General features: G+C 38.6%; 1 protein-coding gene across 8 annotated transcripts in view; it reads right to left on the reverse strand.

Annotated features, from left to right (window-relative positions):
• MTF2 (metal response element binding transcription factor 2) overlaps window positions 1-24,977 on the reverse strand; it is a 60,029-nt gene that overhangs the window by 19,571 nt on the left and 15,481 nt on the right. For 2 of the 8 annotated variants that reach the window (XM_513565.8, XM_001153874.7), the window contains exons 2-8: window positions 9,074-9,272; window positions 8,876-8,957; window positions 4,712-4,807; window positions 4,407-4,507; window positions 3,877-4,025; window positions 1,008-1,103; window positions 49-117 (exon numbers count right to left, since the gene is read on the reverse strand). In XM_513565.8, coding sequence (XP_513565.2) covers window positions 49-117; window positions 1,008-1,103; window positions 3,877-4,025; window positions 4,407-4,507; window positions 4,712-4,807; window positions 8,876-8,957; window positions 9,074-9,272 — 792 coding nt within the window. Of the gene's footprint in view, window positions 1-48; window positions 118-1,007; window positions 1,104-3,876; window positions 4,026-4,406; window positions 4,508-4,711; window positions 4,808-8,871; window positions 8,958-9,073; window positions 9,273-24,977 lie in introns of all 8 variants that reach the window. The other 6 variants (XM_063816750.1, XM_063816759.1, XM_063816752.1 and 3 more) reach the window with 6 other exon arrangements.

The raw sequence follows: 24,977 nt of genomic DNA on the forward strand, positions 1-24,977 counted from the left end.
TTTAAGAAAATGGCTTTTCTTTTTTTTAACAGAAAGGTCCACACTTACCACTGTAATGGTAGACGTTTGAGGTATTCTGGTCCAGAACTGCAGACAGAGCATATAAACGTATAAAATCTAAGAAAAAAAAAAAAGAAAAAGTTTTATACTGAGTAATCAGAGATAAACTAACAATTATAGCTAATATTTACCAAGTGAGTAACCTACAGCTGATATAAAGACTGATACTCAAAACAAAATATAATTTAAATTATAATGCTTTCTGTGATTGAAGGAAGTTCTTTTCCAATAACAAATAATGAAACAGTTCATATGTGAAGAGAAAGGATCTTTGTTTTTAACCATTGGAGACCTTCAAAGTTCACACACAGACTCACACGTACTTATAGTTTACTAATCGCTTGTGTGTGCCAGGAATTGTGATGGCTGCCCCCACATACAGAGTTTAATTCAACGCTCAAAATAACATAATAAGCCCGAAAGAGACAAGTGAACTTCCCTAAGGTCAGAAAGAAAATTAAGTGGCATAAGCCAAGATTTTTAAAACCAGGTTTTCAGATGTCAAACTTAGTGGTCTAGCTTTTTGTTCCTGGAGCTCACTGTGCTACCCTGCATTCTTCTAATATAGAAAGTACATTAAGTCTGCTTTTACAAATTTTTTATATCTAAAGTATAGTTGTGTCTTTAACAAGGCCCTGTGGTCTTTTCCAATTCTAATACTATCCCTCTGAGGTTCTTTAAAGGAAGGTACCAATGAGAATACTTTAGAGTACTATGGGTCAATAGGAGCAAATGTAATCACTGACAATACTTAAAAGCATTCTGGAATAAAATCCAAAAGCATAAAAATTACGTGTATTTTAAGTATATTATTTAATATTTTCCCTCTGAGACAACCCCTTTCCAAATCACTGTTGAAACTATCTTTAGGAAATCTGAAATCGCAAATATAACCACAATTAAAAAGTGACAAAAATCAGCCAGTCAAGTTCAAATGCCCTTCTCACCTGTCTCCAAATAGCATTGGCTTTTGAAGGCATTGCACACAAGCCTCATGAAACCACTGCTTACATTTGCAGCACTGTAGCATCTTCAAATACCAGCTATTAAAAAAAACAAAAAAGTTAACACTAAAATTCCTGTCTTAAGGGAAAGGTTCATTTCTTTAAAAAAAAAAAAAAAAAGTGGCCTAATCCACAATACTGTTCTAATTAAAGCATCACATTTCTACTATACTTACTGTAAATATTTCCTTTCCCAAAAAGGCTTATAGTATCAGCTATTTCATCCCTCTTCTCTCTTTTATTCACGAAATTTTATAAGCTCTTGAAAGATACACTACTACTTCTAGTCAAAAATGCCTGGCTCCTACACTAGTCAAATGAGCTCTGTTAAAACACAAGTCTAGGCTATTTTTTTTAAAGAGGCAAGTATTGCTATGTTGTCCAGGCTGGAGTGCAGCAGCATGACCATGGCTCATGCAGCCTCAACCTCCCAGTTCAAGTGACCCTCCCACCTCAGCCTCCCAAGTAGCTAGGACCACAGGCATGCACCACCAAGCTAGGCAAATTTTTTTTTTTTAAGTAAAACTGAGGTCTCCCTGTGTTGCCAAAGCTGGTCTCCAATTCCCGGGCCCAGGTGATCCTCTGTCCTCGGCCTCCCAAAATGCTGGGATCACATGCGAGAGCCACCATGCCAGGCCTCTGGGCTTTTTTTCACATCAACTCTCTAAACCCCAGGAGAGGTCAGATTCAGAGGTACTGTTGTTTGCCCCAGATATCAAATGGCCTTAGGCAGCTTTCAGATTATAAACATTCCACTTCATATCTTTACTGTGTTTCTATTATTCTTGTCAGCTATAATAAAAAGAATATAACGATTTAATAAACCTGCTTAACATTATCATAAATCTAATCTAAGACTCTACCAGGTATAAAGGCTTTTTGACAGGTTTAGCTGTATTTCAATGTATGGTCTATAGATCTGTTTGAGAAAGCTAAAGATGCTAAAATTGAATCTTCATCTAAGAAATATATCTTCTCTTTTCAGTTAGCACATGGATTTTGGGTTTGTTTTAAGAGACAGGGCTACATTGCTACATTGACCAAGCTGGACTTCAGGGTTCAAAGGATCCTCCCACCTCAGCCTCCCAAGTATCTGGCAGTACAGGTACCCACCACCACACCCAGCTAGTATGTGGTTTTGATATGGTTATCTTTATTTGAAAATAATAAAAGGCACCATTTCCAAACTTTGATACGGTTATCTTTATCAGAAAATAATAAAAGGCACCATTTCCAAACAGAGCTATACCTTGATTCAGTCTATTAGCACTATTTTTCTAGGTTCATGTGCTCACCTTATGTCTCTGTGTCACATTTTGGAAATTCCCATAATATTTCAAACTTTTTCATTATTATTAATATTGTATCTTTCATGGTGATCAGTGATCTTTGATGTTACTACTATAACTATTTTGGGCCACCAAAAACCGTGCCCACCTAAGATGGCAAACTTAATCACTAAATGTTGCATGTGTTCTGACTACTATCAACCAGCCAGTCCCCATCCCTCTCCCTCTCCTCAAGCTTCCTATTCCCTGAGACACAATATTGAAATTAGGCTAATTAATAATCTTACAGTGGGGGCCAGGCGTGGTGATCATGCTTGTATTTCCAGCACTTTGGGAGGCCAAAGCAGGAGAATCACTTGAGGCCAAGAGTTGGAGACCAACGTGGACAAATAGCAAGACTCCATTTCCACAAAAAAACTTAAAAAACTAGCAGGGTGTGGTGGCGCATGCCTGTGGTCCTACCTACTCAGGAGGCTGAGATGGGAGGATTGCTTGAGCCCAGTTCAATGCTGGAGTGAGCTATAACCATGCCACTGCACTCCAGCCGAGGTAACAGAGCAAGAACCTGTCTCAAAAAAAAAAAAAAAAAAAAAAAAATCTTACAATGGCCTCAAAGTGTTCAAATGAAAGGAAGAGTCACAAGTCTCTAAATTTAAATCAAACGTTAGGAAGGTATGTCAAAAGCCAAGATAGGCCAAAAGCTAGGCCTCTTGCACCAAACAGCTGGCCAAGCTGTATATGCAAAGAAAAAGTTCTGGAAGAAAATAAAAATGCTACTCCAGGCCAGCATGGCTCAGGCCTGTAATCCCAGCCAGCTTTGGGAGGCCAAGGTAGGAGGACTGCTTGAGTCAAGAACAGCCTGGGCAACATAGCAAGAACCTGTCTTTACAAAAAAAAAAATACTTTTTAAAATTAGCCAGGTGTAGTGGCACGTGTCTGTGGTCCTAGCTACTTCGGAGGCTGAGGCAGGAGGATAACTTGAGCCCAGAAGTTCAGTGCTGCAGTGAGCTATGATCATGTCACTGCACTACAATCTGTGCCCTATCACTTTAAGAAAGAAATGAAAATACATAGAAGAAAGCAGTAATCTGTCTGTGAAAAAGTTCCATGTTGATTTTATGTCTAAAAAAACTTGTCTTTTACTCTCCCATTTAAATTATAATATTAAATATACCAGTTTCTAAATGGTCAATCACATTAAATATGACATCCAATGAAACTACTGATACTGGGCCCCTGCAGTAAATGTTTTCCCTCAATAGTTAATTTTATGACAATATTTATAATTCACTTTAAATTTCCAGAATATAAGACTTATACAAATATTTTAATGTGTGGATATGATCAAAAACTAGATGAAAATTATTTTTTTATGAAAATAATAGATTTTCCCCCCGGTTTTCTTCACTGATGTGTTCATGCAGTTGCAATTCACCATCACTCACACACCATAATCAAGAAAAATAGATAAGGCAAGTAAATAAAAATTACTTAAAGGGAATTACATAACTGTATTTACTTACTCTCCAGGGCCTCCACAATAGCAGTAACACTGCTGGACATTGGTTTTATGACCTGCATCCCATTCAAGGTCTGCCACACTATAGGGTAATGTCTGCTTCATGACTTGCAATGCTTTGGCATTTGGTCCTTTCTTAAGTGCACCACCCCTCTACATTAGAGGGAAAAAAATGTGAAAGAGTGAAGGCTAAAATTTTAAACACAATTCTATACTTTAAAAATGACTCTGACACTTCTGGAGAAATTTCCTTTCCAAACTTTTACCATATCACAAACTGTCTGATTAATAATAATCTCTATTTTTCTTTTCTTCTTTCAAATTACTGCACCAATTCCCGTATTACTATCATCAAATAAGTGAAAGCATCATTAAAAAGTCACTTAAGCATCATTAGTCAAATAAATAGCACCTCTTTCTACCCAGCATTCATTGCTCATTTCATTCCAACAAACTTTCAGTGTACACAATCATTATGTTGATAATGTCTTACAAATTCCATCAGAGCTTTAGCCCAAAACACTTAAAATATACCTTTGTTGTTGTTGCAAAAACACACTGCCGACAGAGCCATTTTTCATCTGAATCAATCACACTGGAATCAATATGAGGTGTGTGACACAACTGATGATATCCTTAATATCAAAAAAAGCATAAAGCAAATTCGGTTTCATTAATACTTTCAACACAATTTCAAGAATGCATTTTAGCAATATTTCCTACATTAATATAATTAATAAAAAGGATAATTTCAAATTATCAATGTAAAGTATTTTTAGTCATTAATCTTCAACATAGTCATTCAGTATGTAACAAGATTAAAAGAAATCAATGGTTACCTTGGCCACACTTGTCACATATAACCATTTCATTGGGAGCTTCTGAATACTCTTCTTGACATATTGTACAGACCATTTCCCCACTTCCAGTGGCTCCTAAAATATTTAAAACATATTAAAAAAGAGTCATAAAAAATTCCATAAAACAAAACCACTTTTATGACTCAGTGAGCAGCACATATGCGCAATGTTTGCTAAGTACATCATAATGCTTCACAAGACAAAGTACACGAATGGTATCTCTCTGCTCTCTGTGTTCTTTCTACCTTTAACTTAACATGCCTGTCTACTTTCATAATTTAATCTGCTTTTTGGCAGAAGGCATAATTTAAATTGCTCTTGAGCATCTTCCCTTATTACTCATTTCTCATATTCCCACTCTTAAAGGTGAAGGTGGAGATGAGGGATGGGCGACAGCAGGTAGAGGAGGTTTGTGAACACTAGAGCTACTTTATAGAATACTTATCTATTCATGTACATACATTCACTTATCCTACACCACTAATATCATGAAATTAAAGAAAAAAAGCAAGGAAGATAAGTAAACTACCTCTTTCTCGCTCAATTCAGAGCATTTCCTTTTACTTACTAATTTATTAAACAGGTTGAACACCAATTATTTAATCTCTAGCTTCTGAAATCTGAAAATATGGTATCCAATAATGTACCCTAACAAAATATCATTTCAACAAAATTTGGGGGTCCTAAAATTATTAATTTTTTTTTAGCAGAACAAGTGAAGCATTTCTTCCTTAGACATTTTTATTCTTAAAAAAAAAAATCACACAAAATTTATAATACAATTTACCACCCTAACACATTATCATTTCCAGTATTCTCATCTTGTCTGTTTCAACAGAGTCAAATTCACAATACACACCCTTTATATACATAACAACAATAAAAACTTATAATTTTGTGCTATGGGCCAAGCACTGTGTAGGATCTTGATATATTTTGTTTAATTCTACAACTAACTTATAAATATCTATTTATAGAGAAGAACTGAGGCTCAGACAAAGTAACTAACCCAAAGACCCTGAGAAAACATCAAGACTAGGATTCAAACCCAGATGTGCCAAAATCCATGTTCTCTCCACTACGAGATGTTTCATCAATACTATGTAATATTTCTTCTATCAAAAGCATTTTTCACTCAAAATTGAAAATGAAAATCATTTTTCATTTCAAAATTGTAACTTCTAATAGCTGCATAGTATTACATCTAGTGGAAATAACCCAATTTACTTCATTATTACTCTACTCTCGGACATACAGGTTACCAACTGTTTTTCTTTTTTTGGAGGGGGAGAAATCTGTCTTTTGTATTTCTGCTATTTATTTGTTTGTTCTGGTCTCTCATCCTCTCTCTTCTGCTTTGTTTGCTTCCTTTTATTTTTCCCCTCAGATAGGGTCTTGCTGTGTCATCCAGGCTGGAGTGCAGTGGCACAGCCACAGCTCACTGCAGCCTTGACTTCCCAAGCCCAAGCAATGCTCCCACCTCAGCCTCCCAAGTAACTGGAACCACAGGCGTGTGTGTCACCATGCCTATTTTTTTTTTTTTTTTTTTTTTTTTTGTAGCGACAGAATCTCCCTGTGTTGCCCAAGCTGGTCTCAAATTCCTGGGCTCAAGCAATCCTCCTGCCTGGGCCTCCCAAAGCACTGGGATTGCAGACATAAGGCACTGCGCCCAGCTGTTTGCTTCTTGGTACACTTCGTTGAAGGTGGTCTCCCATAGCTTCTGGGTTTATGGTTCCGATCAGGAGAGCAACCAGATTAAGCCTGGGAACTCTCTGTGAAAATTTACAATTCCCTGGAAATGGAACAACAGCCCTGCTAGGGTAGGTGCCTGACCTGACTCTCACTGTAACTAACTGGACTAATCATGGGGAAGGCAATTCCTCAGAAAAGGGGGTAGTGACCCAAGAAACAATCCTGAGAAAGCTGGGAATTAACTTTTACTTGTGAAATCAAACATATATGTATATATTTTTTACCATCAAGTTTACAAGAACCTTCCTATATAGCTTAGTAATCTTCTATAGTCTCCTTTACTCTAAATCCAATTGACTAGAAAGCCTTGGCCATTTCATCTTAGAAATACCAAATTTTTTGTTGTTGTTAAAATAAACTTCAGGAAACATTTTTCACCTAGTATTTTTTGAATTACTTCTTATGAATAAACTGCTAGAAATGAGTCTATTAGATAATTATAAACTTCTGCATTTAATGCAAATGCTAAACCACCAAAATAGAAATTTACACTGCCACCAGCAATGCAAGAGTATATCATTTCACAGAAACCAAAACAGCATTAGATGCTAAGATTTAAAACCCTCTTACATTTATGTAATAGTTGTAACATGATATATTTCACCCTGTTAACTACTAATATTTTTCTTTATGTAAAATTTTTAAAAGAAACTCATTAGACAAATATAATTTATTAAGTTTTGATATACATTATTGGCAGATTTCTTACAGGGAAGAAAACTACTAAACCCACTCCTCACTGAAATATGCCATAACGCAGGTTTCAGATTCATTTATTCATTTTTATAGCAACTATAAGTTTCATATGTGCTAATATCAGGGTGCTAAGAAGAGTTAAATGACCAGGAGCAATCCTTTGTAATTCCAAGAACAGCAAAAGGAACCAGTGAAGAAAGAACAACCACAGAACATTAAACTGACATACTGAGTGCAGCACTTACAGAACCCCTCACACAACAACTTTCTATCTCTGTGTAACATTGGTTTTCTTCTTTTCTACCACTTTTAAAAGCAGAGAAGTAGAAAGGAGGAAGTAGACAAAAGGACAGACAGACCTATTACATTAAATCCACAGGAAACTCCAAAAGATCTTTAAAAGCTGAAAGAAACACATAGCTAATGGAAGGGGAGTAAAAAGCAGCATAACATGTTTCACTGCTATTACAGAGAGACCTATGTTTACAAAATAAGGAAAAAAGAATAATTTTGTGTGCAGGGTAGTAAGATCTGCTCAGTATTAGTAGTGTTGGAGATCTCCTATCCCTTTAAATCTTATGAGTCACACTTTTCTCTGGCTCCTCAATTTCAGATTCGAAATGTAATTTTAGTCCTTTAAACTTATCAGTCCAGGAACCATAAAAAGTTTCTCCAGAAAAACATTTTACCAGAGTAAAAGCTACTTAGTTCCCCACCTAAGCCCTGAGTACCAACTATACAGATGGTAATTAGAACATTCCAATTCCTTTACCAAAACTTTTTTTATTCTTTAAGAAACATTAAGAGTAAAGTCAAGAACTAAAACATGGCAGAAACCTACCATAAAATTGAACTTGGTATTCAAATATAAAACCCAATTGTTAAATACTTTGGCAAGGTGTCTACCCTTTAGGGAGAAAATTTATCTCTTTTCTATGAGAATACACAAAACACGGGTCTTAGTGTAGGCCTATTAACCCAGCAAAAGGAAAACCAAAAGTAGGGCTTTAATGAACAGCTAAAATACTCAGGCTTTTAGTAAAGATTGTAATTTTTAAAAGTACTTTGCATGAAAGAGGTACCTGGTAAAACATCTATATTTAGCAGATGCTAAAAGCATGAAACAATCATAGTTTCTAATAATAGAAATCATCACAAGAAGCATACCTATAACCAAACCAAGGCATACTTTTATTCATTTTTATTGGCACACAAATATAGCCTCATTTTCCCATTTAAACATAAAAAACCCATAACTAAATGGTAATTTTAAACCATTCTTATTAACGAATATTTCTATTATTCTAAATCAGTTTTATATGTCCTAATTTCCCAAATCATCTGACAAACAGTATGCTCCCAATAAACACTTGCTTTCTACAAATATAAGCAAGCAACAGTTGAATTGAATCCCAAACCGTTACTGAGATTAGTTACTAAAGATTTTTCTTCAAAGTTCTTAGAAGGGTCTTAACATAGCTTACAGGTTTAAATTAGTGATGCATCTGTCCTCTAGAGTATTCTTGTTCTTCTTATGGTCTATAATAACGACTATGCTGATTTTTTAACCTCTCCTCGGAAGTAATACTGAGTTATCTAAATACACTGTAATCAACAGACAACATCATAATATGACAAGTTGAAGAAAATCAAATTTTAATTTAAATCATGTTCAAGAGAAATAGTAGCACCTGCCTGTTTGAATGTCCTTCCAGAGAACCCAGGATTTAGAACTGTCTTCAAATATGATGAAGCAGCTCTGTTTCAATATGTTTATCTGCAATACAGAGAAATACTTAACGGTGATCTCTTAAAATTAAAAACATGAAGTTAAATTTAAGATTATTAAATGCTTACTGCAAAAATAGCAAAAGATACATTAAAGTAACTTGCCTTTTTGATAGTGCCAAGATAAAACAAGCCATCTGACCATCTAGCTAGGACATCCTGACCCTCTTCAAATTTACATGCTGGCTTTTTGGCTTTATGTCCATCCTGTAAAGACAGCTTGGTCAAGGATGTTGGGGTCTTTTGGTTTCGACGTAAAGGAGACCGCTTGTGGACCAGTGAATTACCTGCCCCTGTAGAGTCTCTGTTTAGAGAATAAAAGACCATACATAAGACTTACTTGTAGAGCTTATTTTATACCAGTGGGATATTTTATATGTTAATCAAAGTTTTAAATTTGTTAAAAACCTTAAGACAAAAATATAAAAAGTACCTCAAATCATAAATACTCTCCAAACAAAGCAGTTTAAAACAAAATGATAACAATTCTCAATATCCATTCATTGCCTACTCTAAGTGAGGCCAAGACTCAGCAAACGCTCCAAGATAACACATTCAAGGCAGCTGCCATCAAAATAACAGCTTTATGTTGAGGTATGCAGGCCATGGTCATGAGCAAATAATGTCTTGAATCTCATGACTGGGTTTAGGTAAAGAATAAAAGTGAATTACATTTTAATCTCTTGATTATGCCACATGCAGTTAAGACACATTAACCAGTGACTTCAAGGGACAGGTGGTGTTATTCACACTCTTCACACTCAAAGGAAGGGCAGTCATGACCTTCTCCTTACAGGGAATCACTACTGAATTGAGCAAATATGCAGACTGAGAGTTTAAAAAAAAAAACATTGAGAACCAGCAATTTCATTACATTATAGACAAATAGTACACTATAAGGCCAGGTGCGGTGGCTCATGCCTGTAATCCCAGCTCTTTGGGAGGCTGAGGCGGGTGGATCACCTGAGGCCAGGAGTTCAAGACCAGCCTGGCCAACATGGTGAAACCCTGTGTCTACTAAAAAATACAAAGATTAGCCGGGCGTGGTGGTACACACCTGTGATGCCAGCTACTGGGGAGGCTGAGGCAGGAGAATCATTTGAACCCAGGAGGCGGAGGTTGCAGTGAGCTGAGATCATGCCACTGCACTCCAGCCTGGGCAACAGAGCAAGACTCTGTCTCAAAAAACAAAAAAACAAAAAAAAAGGAAAGTACACTATAAGAGTACTTAAAGGAAAAAAATATATATTAAATACTGTGAAATTACATTATAACTTATGTATTAGACATTCCATAAACAGCAAAGCATACCACCATCAGCTTTCTTAAAGGTAACAAAGCAGTGTTTGGTTTCACTTTTCCAAATTAGATTTTTCACTAATTAAACATACAGTGACATGTAAAACTAGATAAGATAATAATTCTAAAAACAGCATAAAAGTTTAGTAAAAATAAAATGAGCAGGGAAATTAAAGAAAAAAGTTTCAAAAAGTTCCTAAGTATTAGGAATATCTAATTTCAATATCTAAAAATACAGAAACTCTGGGAAACCCTGTCACATGCTCAAACACGGATGAACCTTGAAGACATTATGCTAAGTGAAATAAGCCAGACAAAATGGACAACTATTCCACTTATATGAGGTGCCTAGACACTCAAAGTCATAGAGATGGAAAACAGAATGGCGGCCAATGGCTAGGAAGAATGGGGAATAGGGAGTTAGTGTTTAATGGGTACAGAGTGTTTCAGTTTGAAAGAAATATATTTTAAAGATATCCAAAGAAATAACTGGTACCTTCCCAAATTTGCTGAAAAACATTATCTACACATCCAAGCAGCTCAACAAATTCCAAGTAGGATAAATGCAAAGAGATCTACACCCAGCCACATCATAGTAAAAATGCTGAAAGGCAAAAAAAAAAAAAAAAAAAAATCTTGAAAGCAACAAGAGAAACACAATATATCACGTACAGGGAAACCCCAATAAGATTAACAGTTGACTTCTCATCAGAAACAATAAAGGCCAGAAGGCAGTGAGATGACATATTCAAAGTAAGCAGGCTGCAGGGAGTGGGTGCTGTCACCAGAGAATCTTATATCCAGCAAAACTGTCTTTCAAAAATGAAGGTGAAATACAAACTCCCAGATAAACAAAAACTGAATTTGTTATTAGCAGAGACATCTTACAATGAATACTACTATGATTGAAAGTAAGTAAACCCAGAAGGAAATTCAAATACATGTACATACACACACACACACACACACACACACACACACACACACACACAAAGAATACCAACAAAAGTAATTATAAAAGACAGCATAAATGCATATTCCCTCCAAAGCAAGTATATAAAACAATATGTACATAATTGTATTGTTAGACCCATAATATATAGAAATGTAATATATTTGGCAATAATAGCATAAAGGAAGTATGTAGGAGCAAAACTGTTTCAACTGTTTCAAAGAAATGACACAGGCCAGGTGCAGCATGGCTGACGCCTGTAATCCCAGCACTTTGGGAGGCTGAGGCAGGAGGACCCCGAGTTCAAGAGTAGCCTGGGCAACAAACGGAGAATGTCTCTAAAAAAATTAAAAAATAAAAATTAGCCGGGCATTGTGGCACGTGCCTGTGGTCCCAGCTACTCAGGAGTCTGGGGTGGGAGGACTATATGAGGCCAGGAGGTCGAGACTGCAGTGAGCTGTGATTGTGCCACTGCACTCCAGCCTGAGCAACAGAGAGAGAACCTGTCAAAAGAAAAGAAGAAAAGAAAAGAGAAAAATGGAAGGAAGGACAGACACAAGATGCTAACTTGAATTCACAAGAACAAACGAAAAAAAAATGGTAATTAAGGTAAATATAAAACGTAGATTGTCACTTCAAGAAAATACCTGCCTTATACAGAACTAAGTGGCTGTTTCAAGTAAAAATGGTGTTCCATGAAAAAGCTGCTAGTTCAGCTGGCAACTCAAACAATGGCACAAGTGCCTTATGCCATTTCTATTTTATCACACATATTAAAAACCTGGCCAGCACGGTGGCTCATGCCTGTAATTCCAGCATTTTGGAAGGCCGAGGCAGGTGGATCATTTGAGGCCAGGAGTTCAAGACAAGCCTGGCCAACATAGCAAAACCCCCCATCTCTACTAAAAATACAAAATTAGCCAGGCATGGTGGCGCGTGCCTGTAATCCCAGCTACTCGGGAGGCTGAGGCAGGAGAACCGCTTGAAGCTGGGAGGCGGACGTTGCAATGAGCCAAGATTACACCACTGCACTCCAGCCTAGGCAACAGAGCAAAACTACATCTCAAAAATAAACAAACAAACAAAAAACATTCTTAAGTGAAATAAGGTTTGGGGGTACGTGTGTGTGTTTATATTTTTTACCGTTAGTACACAATGAAGAATACAAGTACAGTTTGATGCCGCTGCCTTGATTCATGCTAAGGCACAAAGCAATTTTATCTAACATTGTTTTTTCTGTGCCATAGTCAGCTGTGAGGAGAAGGCACTTTTGGTAGTATAATTAGAGGGGTTAAAAAGTTTAAATGTTTGACAAGATCAGTGCAAGAGAACAGAAGTAAAAATGCAGGAAGAATCACAATGAATTATCATCAGGGATGCTCAAGGAGAGGGTAAGAATCCTCTTTCTCCAGACTTTGAAACAATTTAACGGCTTCACAGTATGGGAATAACTCTATTAGCAATCAACTTTGAAAAAAGCTTTAAGGGGCAGGATGCGGTGGCTCACGCCTGTAATCCCAACACTTTGGGGGGCCGAGGTGGGCAGATCACCTGAGGCTGGGAGTTCAAGACCAGCCTGACCAACATGGAGAAAAAACCCGTCTCTACTAAAAATACAAAATTAGCCTGGTGTGGTGGCGTATGCCTGTCATCCCAGCTACCTGGCAGGCTGAGGCAGGAAAATGTCTTGAACCCAGGAGGTGGAGGTTGCAGTGAGCTAAGATCGCACCATTGCACTCCAGCCTGGGCAACAAAAGCAAAAGTCTGTCTCAAAAAAAAAAAAAGGCTTTAAGTTCAGTGTTCACTTGAGGGATTTTGTATCCCTTCAGTTAAAAAAAAAAAAATAGCCAAAGCCTGAACAATAATTAATCATGGGTGAAAAATGACCGCAGTAGAATGCCATGGCAGGTCTGTGTTAAGACCTAGAATTCCAAAGTAGAAACTGTACAAAAATAAAAATTGCAAACATTCCCAGTTTCATATGCTTTGCTATTATTTCAATAAATTATCCCCTTCTTTCAGGATGGCAAGGTCTGTCTCTGTCTTACTCTCCACTGTACTACTCCTGCTGCATAGCACATCCTTAGGTCATAAGGTATCAAACATTTTTTTATTTTTCCATCTCCTAGTGTTTATGCCCTGCTTCTCCTAATATTTCTGGTGTGCTGTGTCTCAAATGAGACCTAACCTAATTATAGTTACCCTTGATTCCTTATGCCCCCTTCCCACCACCTCCTCATTTTTTCCCTTCCATTCACAGTCAAACCTCCAGGAAAAAATTACTGAGATTACCAAGTCCCTAACCCTACATTAAACATTCAACACATTCATGGCTGGGCATGGTGGCTCACGCCTGTAATTCCAGCACTTTGGGAGACCGGGTCGGGCGGATCACGAGGTCAGGAGTTTGAGACCAGCCTGGTCAACATGGCCAAACCACGTCTCTACTAAAAATACAAAAATTAGCCAGGCGTGATGGCTGGCACCTGTAATCCCAGCTACTCAGGAGGCTGAGGCAGGAGAACTGCTTGAACCCGGGAGGCGGAGGTTGCAGTGAGCCGAGACCGCAGCATTGCACTCCAGCCTGGGCGAAAAGAGCAAGACTCTGGTCTCAAAAAAAAAACACACACACACACACACAAACAACATTCAACATATTCATTCACAAATCATTTTTGGGTCCCTATTATGAGCCACATACTGTGCCAGGCAGTAGATATATAGAGGTAATTTAATACTCAGATCACTGCTTTAGAGATATTTTTGCAGATGAGATTTTACAGATCCCTTTTTACATGAGGAAACTACAACTGCAAAACAGATTATAACTTGATGAAGTTTATTATAGGATACAAACCAGAGCCAGCATTCAATAAATCTTCTCTCTGAGCACCCTCCCATTAGCATTCAACTATGCTTAAAAACTTGCAAGGATCTTGGGGATGGGGGGTAGAATAACTAAATTCTCTTGATTCTTTGTGCTCCGTTCCCACCACTTCCTACTCTTTCCTCCCATTTGCAAGCAAACCTCAGGGTAAAGTTATACACGCTTAATGTCTCCACTCCTATAGTCTCCTCCCCTTTTCAGTCTTCGGCCCACTTCAATATAACCCACCAACTTCCCCCCAAACAGGGAATGTCTGTCTCTTTTTTTTTTTTTTTTTTTTGAGACGGAGTCTCGCTCTGTCACCCAGGCTGGAGTGCAGTGGCGCAATCTCGGCTCACTGCAAGCTCCGCCTCCTGGGTTCACGCCATTCTCCTGCCTCAGCCTCCCGAGTAGCTGGGACTACAGGCGCCCGCCACTACGCCCGGCTAACTTTTTGTATTTTTAGTAGAGACGGGGTTTCACCTTGGTCTCGATCTCCTGACCTCGTGATCCGCCCGCCTCGGCCTCCCAAAGTGCTGGGATTACAGGCGTGAGCCACCGCGCCCGGCCGAGAATGTCTGTCTCTTATTCACACTTGTATCCTCAATCTCTGCATAGGGCATGATACATAAACGGCAGAAAGATTATGCAGAATTTATATAGTTCAAGTCAAGAAACGCCTATATTTAAGGAGTTAAATTTTTTGTCTAACCAATATTTAAAGAGTTTAACTTTTCATCTTTATCTACTTTTTTTTTTTTTTTTTTTTTGAGATGGAGTCTCGCTCTGTCACCAGGCTGGAGTACAGTGGCACGATCCCAGCTCACTGCAACCTCCACCTCCTGGGTTCAAGCAATTCTTGTGCCTCAGCCTCCCGGGTAGCTGGGATTACAGGTGCATGCCACCAGGCCCAGCTAATTTTTGTATTTTTAGTAGAGACAAGGTTTCACCATGTTGGCCAGAATGGTCTCGATCTCCTGACCTTGTGATCCACCCGCCTCGGCCTCCCAAAGTGCTGGGATTACAGGCCTGAGCCACAGCGCCCGGGGTACATTTTTAATCTAATGTCTCTAAGAACAAATCATCTGTTTTGCTTTAAGTAAAAAATAGACTCTACTTTCATTCACATTTAAGACAAATACACATCAACCTTTTACCCACATAAACATAAATCCTATATAAAACTGCATTAATAGAGAGATCATTTGTACCAGGCATGGTGGCTCACACCTGTAATCCTAGCACTTTGGGAGGCTGAGGCAGGAGGATCACTTGAGCCTAGGAATTTGAGACCAGCCTGGGCAACACAGTGAGACCTTGTCTCTACAAAAAAAAAAAGGCTGGGTGTAGTGGCATACGCCTGTGGTCTCAGCTACTCAGGAGGCTGAGGTGGGAGGATCACTTGAGCCCAGGAGGTAGAGGCTTCAGTGAGCCATGACTTCACCACTGCACTCCAGCCTAGACAACCTGTAACAAAAACCAAAAAATACATACATAAATAACGTGTAAAAGCAGTATCTTCTTTTAAAATTTTTCTGCCCAAAAAAATCTTACAGAAAACAAAGCAAGAAAAGAGTAAATTACCCATAATGTCACAACTCAAACGTAAGTAGGATAAACATCGTTGCACATTTTCCTCCCCTAAGGGTTTTCCTCTATGCAGTTTCCCCCCACCCCATTACTATCACTGATTACTTCCCTCTTTGCTAGAATGTGACCTTTATTAGAAGTCAAATTAATTTTTCTAATTTTAGAATTTATTACTTCCTTTCTGATTACAAAGGTAAACATGCTGATGTTAGAATAATATAGAAACATATAGTTAAAAATGAAAATGCTCCACGCAATCTCCTCCCACAAAAAAGTTAATCTCCTGATTCTTATTTGTACTACATATTTATAATTCATATAAATGTTTTTAATAAAATATAGGACATTATATATATTGTTCTATAAATTTTCTCACATAACAATGTATCTTGAACAATGTAATTTCCATCTGTTACGTAAATATAAAATAAAAGCACATAAAATAATGTTTTCATCAGCTGCTAAACTGCTTTCCAACCATTACCCAATGGAGGAACATTTAGGATGTTTCCAATGTTTTAACATAAGCAGTAATATAAACCTCATTCTTCTACATTCCCAACTACTATATAGGATAAATAATAAAGAGAATTACTATATATATAATAAAATACTACGTATATTTTTCCTTTTTATAATAGAAAATTACAAACGTAGACAAAACAAGTATAATGAACCATCAAGTGACACCCAGTTTCAATTATAATTTCTTTTTTTTTTTTTTTTTTTTGAGATAGTCTCACTGTGTCACCCAGGCTGAAGTGCAGTGGTGCGATCTTGGCTCGCTGCAACCTCTGCCTCCTGGGTTCAAGCAATTCTCCTGCCTCAGCCTCCCAAGTAGCTGAGACTACAGGCGCCCGCCACCATGCCCAGCTAATTTTTTTCATATTTTTGCAAAGACAGGGTTTCACTATGTTGGCCAGGCTGGTCTTGAACTCCTGACCTCGTGATTTGCCCGCCTCGGCCTCCCAAAGTGCTGGGATTACAGGCGTGAGCCACCGTGCCTGGCCCATAAAATTTCATGGCTAAAATTATTTCATTTATATACCCATATCCCCCCATCCTCATATGTGTATTTTTAAATATCATAGGTATTATCAAATTATTCTCCCGAAAGGTACCAACTCACACTCTCACCACACCTTCACCAACGGGAAGAATTATCATTCTTTTGCTGTTTGACAACACACACTCTATTTCTATCTACAACTCTATTAGTAGTAGTAAAAAAGCATGTTTCTCATAGGTTTGTTAACAATTTTTTTTTTGAGACAGGGTCTCTCTCTGTCACCCAGGCTGAAGTGCAGTGGTGCAATCATGGGTCACTGCAGCCTCAATCTCCCGGGCTCAAGGGATCCTCCCACTTCAGCCTCCCAAGCAGCTGGGACTACAGGCACACACCATGCCACCACGCCCACCTGATTTTTTTAAAATAATTTTTAGTAGGAATGGGAGCAGGTCTCAAACTCCTGAGCTCAAGTAATCCCTCCGCTTTGGCCTCCCAAAGTGCTGGGATTATAAGCATAAGCCACCACGCCCAGCCTATTAACAATTTCTAAGTCTTCTGGAAACTGCAGTTGATATTCTTTGCCCATTTTTAAATGAAATGTTAATCACTGTCATGATAATTTTCAAGAGCATCTTATATGTTATAACCCTTTCTTATACATATTGCAAACATTCTTCTGAGTTCATATACTAAAGTGCCATGAGAAACAGACTTTTTGATTGGGGAATCAGTACTCCTTTTGGGTACTCAGTTGACTCTGGTCAGTAGCTACAAAGCTATCTCACCTCATCTCAGATTCAAACCGCCTCTCCTGATTAAGCAGCCAGGGATTGAGGGGAGGGAGAAAGAGGTAGTTGTTATACAACGGGCATATAGTTTCAGTTTAACAAGGTAAAAAAGTGTTATGGAGACGGCTCAATGTATTTAATATCACTGAACTGTACACTGAAAATTGGTTAAGACGGGCCAGGCATTGTGGCTCACACCTGTAACTTCAGCTCTTTGGGAGGCCAAGGCAGGAGGAGTGCTTGAGGCCAGGAGTTCAAGACCAGCCTAAGCAACACAAGATCCAGGCTCTACAAAATATTTCTTTGAAATCAGCCAGACATAGTGGGATGTGCCTATAGTCCCAGCTACTTAGGAAGCTGAGATGGGAGAATTGCGTGAGCCTGGGAGGTCGAGGCTGCAGTGAGCTGTGACTGCACCGCTGCATTCCAGCCTGGGTAACAGGGAGACCCTGTCTCAAAAAAAAAAAAAAAAAAAAAAACCAGCCTGAGCAACATGGCAAGACCACATTCCTACAGAAAATTTTTTAAAAATTTGCCAGGCGTGATGGCACATAGCTGCAGGATCACTTGAGCTCAGGAGTTCGAGACTGCAGTGAGCTGGAATCACACCACTGCGCTCCAGCCTGGGCAACAGAGTGAGACCTTATCTCCTTAAAAAAAAAAAACAAAAGGTTAAGATAGTAAATTTTGTTACATGTATTTTAACTCAATAAAAAGACTGGGAGAGAGGGCTCATAGTCACTACCACTGGATCACTGCTAGTCATATACATCTTGAAAGAGATTGCCTGGACAAATAAGTTTCTTCCCTTGAGACCAAGTGTTCAAGCCAGTAACTCTTTGTTGGTTTACTACCCCAGAATAAGTAAGACCCTGATTCAAGAAGTTGAAAACTGGATGTTTAATTCAGAAATAGTGTGGCTTAGGGAAAATGGATTAATTCTTCCCAATCCATTCCTCAATCTGTTCTCCTAGTGAACTAAATAAAGAACTATCTCAATTCTTAGTTGCCATCTTTCCCATGCCCACAATTTCTTCCCTTCCCTGGGAAAAGTAGTAAATATGTGGGTTAATCGCATGTGAAGGATATAATATAACCTAAGAAAAGTGCTATTTTTGGTGAAAACTTTCATACAGACATAGTCAAATTCATGAGGCCAAACAGGGCCAAAGTAAGGCCCAGGTATAAGGGAAGCAACAGGTAATCTGCTTAAGCTTGGCACTGCATTAAAGCTATGAAGAAGGAATTCTCTTTTATCTCTTGAGACAGGTATGTAAAATGAAGCCTGAGACTCGTTGCCTTCTTTCTGGTTAAGGTTTCCCTGAAAGTAGAATGCCAAAGAGAACCAGGGTTGAACCTAAAGGACAGAAAGCATAAAGCAAGCAGCTTAAAGGCCAGCTCTACTCCTTAGTTTTAGAAACAATACAAACAGCTGGGGGTGGTGGCTCACGGCTGTAATCCCAGCACTTTGGGAGGCCGAGGCGGGCAGATCATGAGGTCAGGAGATCAAGACCATCTTGGCTAACACACAGTGAAACTCCGTCTCTACTAAAAATACTAAAAAATTAGCCAGGCATGGTGGCAGGTGCCTGTAGTCCCAGCTGCTCAGGAGGCTGAGGCAGGAGAATGGTGTGAACCTGGGAGGCGGAGGTTGCAGTGAGCGGAGATCATGCCACTGCACTCCAGCCTGGGCGACAGAGTGAGACTCTGTCTCAAAAACAAACAAACAAACAAACAAACAAACATAATGCCACATATATGCTTTTTTATAAAAATAGCAAATAGTATAGAAAAAAATTAAGGTGAAAATCAATAGTTCCTCACTCCACCACTTCTAATATTCCAGTCTTACTCTCAGAGGCAAGTGGGTTTTTTTTAACTCTTTCAACTATGCCTTCTGAAGGTACCCTCGTATTTACAAATAATGTGTTTATACTTCTCTTTTTAAACTGATCAACTTCAAATCTGACTTCTTGCTATTGAAGTTGATAATTCACATCTTATGCCAACTCCTATTTCCTACCTCCCATCCTCTACAAATCTTATTGAACTATTTTCATTAAATCAGTAAGTTTTACTTATTGTACAATGTGTAAATATTGGTCATGCAAAGATAAGTGGTATGCCCTTATTAAATATCCTTTCTTATTCACTTTCAATTTTTCCCAAAATTGCTTAATATATCCCTTTGTTGCCTCCTGTTTCAAACTGTCAATGGTAATTTCAAATCTTTTTTCCACATGTAACTCCTGCTTCTAAAGCTCTCCATGTTCCTGTGCCAATCTAGAATGACTATCCTCTAAGCCTTGCTCTTGTCATCTTGGAAGTTCCCCTTATCACTCTGCTTTCTAGATCCCATATTCTTTTGCTGGAGCAGTGGCTTACAACAGAAGGCTGTATAAACCTTGCATATCTATTTCAATCCCACCCTCACAATTGACCAATACTTTCCCAGATACAGAATTTAATGTTGAAAATATTGAATGTTGAAAACTTCCCTCGGAAGTTTGATACTATTCCTCTACCACACTCAGCATTCATAATGAAAAATCTGATGCCACTCTGACTTTTACTCCTTTATAGGTTACCATTTTTTCCTCAGAAAGTTTCTAGGATCTTCATTTATCCTTAATGTCTTAAAATTTCATAATGATGTGTCTAGGCATAAGGTCTTCTTTCAATCATACTGTCCAGCCCTTGGTAAATCCTTTCATTTGTTTTTCTGTTTATTTTAGACTCTCCTTTGATGCAGCAGGCTTTCCTCAGCTATTTAGTGGCCCTTAGTTGTCCAGTGACAGTTAAGATTGAGGTTATATAAATCCACATGGGATCTCTTCACACATGATGCAGGATTTGTAGAGAGTTGAGCTTTGCCTTAGTGTGATCAGGTAGGGAGGCAACGCTTAGACTGATAAACTCTGCCAAAATATGGAGGTCTTTTTCAGGACCTTATCAATGTAAAAACCCTCTCTACATTCTTTACCTGAGCGGCTGGACAACTGGGTATAGGTGGGTAGTGTCCATCTGTTTACAATATAGACAAACATCCCCCTCTCACCATCTGTAAATGTCATCCTCTCATCCCTCACCTTGCTGAAACCCATGGTCAGGGGTTGCTACTAGTGGCTCAGAATCAGCAGATACCCTAGTTTTACAACTGGGCAACACTGAGAAGAAACACATTCATTGGAGAACAAAGTCAAAATTTTGAAACCATTACAGTAGGTATTAAGTATCATAAATACTACAAATAAACTATATTACAAATTACAGACCAACTGACTTGGAATCCCAATTCCTATTTGTAATGGTTCATATGCAAAAATTCAGCCTTCTTATAAACAACCAACATATATACATTTGTCTCCTAACCTACTGACAACTTATATTTGAAAACTGGTATCTCAGAGTATACTTTAATTAAACAGAACATTTTAACCAACCAAAACATCCATACCCCAATCATTTTATAATAAGAGTCCAATGAGAGTTAAGGAAAACATGATTATTGTATTTAAACTCAATGGCTCTGGTCATTCAACAAATATACAATGCCTGCTATATGCCAGGTACCATGCCAGGTGTTAAGAGAGACAAATGTGGAAAGATACAGTACATACCACCAAGGAACATAGCCTTTGTAGAGAAACACGTGTGCACACCAAAAAAACTATATGCAGTGTAATTCCTATAATGAATAAACACAAGAAGAAAAATATCTAATCTGTCCAGAAGCAAAAGGCAGGGACAGACAAAACTTCATCAAGACTTAGCTTTTAACTACAGACTTAAAGGATGAGTAGTAGTTTCAGAGATGAACCTTAGAGAGGACTTCATAAGCCTAGGGAACATATGTAAAGGCACAAAGTCATGAGACAACACACACTTTTCTAGGAACAAAACTGCAGTATAACTGCAGCTCAAATTAGAGAGAAAGTGGCATAAATAGCACTAAACAAACAAAAAAAGACCAAGCTATAAGAGTAGAGACATTGCCTCTTTGTCTTATTTACTCTTATATATCCCCTGTACCTGGCACACATCGATTCTCAATACTGGCTGAATAAACAAACACTATGCAAAAGAGAGAAAAAGATGGGAACCCAAATAAATCTGCAATAATCTATTAATAAAAAAAGGGCCAGGCGTGGTGGCTCATGCCTGTAATCCCAGCACTGTGGGAGGCTGAGGCGGGCAGATCATTTAAGGTCAGGAGCTCGCGACCAGCCCGGCCAACAAGGTGAAACCCCGTCTCTGCTAAAAATACAAAAAGTAACTGAGCATGGTGGCATGCACCTGTAACCCCAGCTACTCAGGAGGCTGAGGCGCGAGAACTGCTCGAACCCGGGAGGCGGAGGTTGCAGTGAGCTGAGATCGCACCACTACACTCCTGCCTGGGCGACAGAGTGAGACTCCATCTCAAAAAAAAAAGAAAGGAAAAACCTGAAATCAGGCCACGAAGAAATTGGAATTTTAAAACATCCCTGGATACTAGGGTTTTAAGTAACCTAGTTTTCATACTTTATATTTTCCAAGTTTTTAAAAATAATCATGGCATCACTCTTATAACAATAAATAATTTAAAAGTAAAACAGACAGACATTAAGAATTAACTTTATGTGGTATTGAGAGCAAAGGAGAAATTCAGAACAACTCCCAAGTTTTTAACTTGGGAAACTGGGAAGATGGTATGGGGGAAATTAGAAGGAAAGTAGTAGCAAGTTTAAATTATCTCTTTCATCCAAGAAAGGATGTCTGCTAGGCAAAATATTTACAAAAACTGACCATATACTGATCTATAAAGCAAGTCTCAACAAATTTTAAGCTATAAAATCATACAGCATATATTTCATGACTACAATGCCGTAAGACTCCAAAATCAATAAAAAGGTAACTTAAAAGTTTGGAAATCAAGACATATACTTTTAGGCCAGGCGCAGTGGCTCAGGCCTGTAATCCCAGCACCTCGGGAGGCCAAGGTGGGCAGATCATTTGAGCTCAGGAGTTTGAGACCAGCCTAGGCAACATGGTAAAACCGCATCTCTACAAAAAGTTAAAAATTATCCAGGCATGGTGGTGCATGTCTGCAGGCCCGACTACTCAGGAGGCTGAGGCAGGAGGATCAGTTGAGCCCAGGAGATTAAGGCTGCAGTGAGCCATGATCACACCACTGCACTCTAGCCTGGGAAGCTGAACTAGACCCTGTCTCAAAAAAAAAAAAAAAAAAGAAAGAAAAAAAGAAAATATACACTTTTAAATAATCCATGGGCCAAAGAAGAAATCATTACAGAAATAAGTATTTGAAGTTGAACAACAAAAAGCACATATTAAAAACTTGTGGGATGCAGCTAAAGCAGTAGTTGGAGAGATACGTCTCGAAATACATATAATAGAAAAGAAAAAAAAGTTAATGAATTGAGTAGCTATCTCATGTTGAAGGAAGAAAAAAGAAAATAAGCCCCCAAAAAGTAGAAAAATAAAAGAACAGAAATTAACGCAGAAAAAAAAAAAGCATATGACAGAACAAATGGCACCAAAAGCTGGTCCTCTGAAAAAACTAATAAAATTGGAAAACATTTGGGAAAGATTATTCATGAAGTCTAGGAAGCAGCTGGCTATTAAGATCCACAGCTCAGAAAATCTGGTTTGGAAGTGAAGACTTGGAAGTTGTAACATATTAATAATACGTATTTGGGGCCCTGGATAGAAATGAGAAGTGAAAATGAGAAGAGTAGGACTTTGCTGTATTAAAATAGGAGAGTAAAGATTTATTTGTTCCTTTTCATGACAAAACAAAGAGAAAAGAAAAAATTAAAACACACTCCATCTTCAACAATACATGATGTTCCACATTCATGTTACATGTGAAATTCTAAATCACAATATATGAAGATGGAAGGCAGATGGAAGAATGAACACTTGTAAAATAAGGAAGAAAATTAAACATAAGTGTCAGCTGAAAGAACAATGAGGAATGAGAAGCAAATCCTTTGCTCTACAGAACCTCAAAAGACTAAAGAACTGTTGACACAAGACTCAAAAGACAGAGGTCAAGTGGGAGCATTAAGAATGGAGAAATAGACCGGGTGCAGGGGCTCACGCCTGCAATCCCAGCACTTTGGGAGGTCAAGGTGGGCAGATCACAAGGTCAGGAGTTTGAGACCAGCCTGACCAATATGGTGAAACCCCATCTCTACTAAAAATACAAGAATTAGCTGGGTGTGGTGGCATGCACCTGTAGTCCCAGCTACTCAGGAGGCTGAGGCAGAAGAATCGTTTAAACCTGGGAGGTGGAGGTTGCACTGAGCTGAGATCACACCACTGCACTCCAGCCTGGGTGACAGAGCGAGACTCCATCTCAAAAAAAAAAAAAAAGAACGGAGAAATAGCCAGGCAGGGTGGCTCACGCCTGCAATCCCAGTCAGTACTTTGGGAGGCCAATGTGGGCGGATCACTGAGGTCAGGAGTTCGAGACCATCCTGGCCAACATGGTGAAACCCCGTCTCTAATAAAAATACAAAAATCAGCTGGATGTAGTGGCGGACTCCTGTAATCCCAGCTACCTGGGAGGCTGAGGCAGGAGAATTGCTTGAACCCAGGAGGCGGAGGTTGCAGTGAGCCAAGATTGCACCATTGCACTCCAGCCTCGGCGACAAGAGCTAAACTGCATCTCAAAAATAAAATAAAATAAAAAGAATGAAGAAATATGTAGAAGTTGGTATAAAAGGACACTTGGAAGCCAGGTGAGGATCACTTGAGGCAAGAAGTTCGCAACCAGCCTGGTCAATATAAGGAGACCCCACCACTACAAAAAAAATTTTTTTAATTACTCAGGCATGGTGGCATGTGCCTGTAGTCCCAGCTTCCCAGCTACTCAGAACACATAAGTGGGAGGATCACTTGAGCCCAGGAGTTTGAGGCAGCAGTGAGCTATAATGGCAGTGAGCTATATAATCCAGCCACTGTATTCCAGCCTGGGTAACAGAGCAAGACCATGTCTGAAAAAAAAGACATTTGGAACCCCCGAGTCACATCTCCTACCCTGTACATCCCATCAGAATATGGAACGTTTATTCTTTCAAGGAATTGAATCAAGGGAAATACAAGGCACAGAGAGGGGAACAGGTAAGGTGCCAGCTGAAAATAGAGGTAAACTTTCTCTATAAATATATTCAAGCCAATAAATGAAAAAGAAAATGTTTTAAATCACCATTTTGCAACACCTAATGAATAAATAGATCTATGCACTGAGCATCAGTAGCTGCTAAGAGCACAGCAAGAGAAACATTACATGCTTCCTGATGGGAGAACCCACAGCACATGTGAAATAGTCTTGCCCACCCCACCCCCCAAAAAGGCAAACCTGAACCTGGTAAGCCTCTAGATCTAGACATCAATTTATAGTAAATGCAGAGAAATATGTTCAACTACACAGTGGGGATGCAACAGCAAAATACAGGTTAGGAAATGCACATGACAAATGACCTGGTTTCTCCCACAAATAA

The sequence above is a fragment of the Pan troglodytes genome, chromosome 1 (genome assembly GCF_028858775.2).
Source record: "Pan troglodytes isolate AG18354 chromosome 1, NHGRI_mPanTro3-v2.0_pri, whole genome shotgun sequence".
Lineage (NCBI taxonomy): Eukaryota > Metazoa > Chordata > Mammalia > Primates > Hominidae > Pan > Pan troglodytes.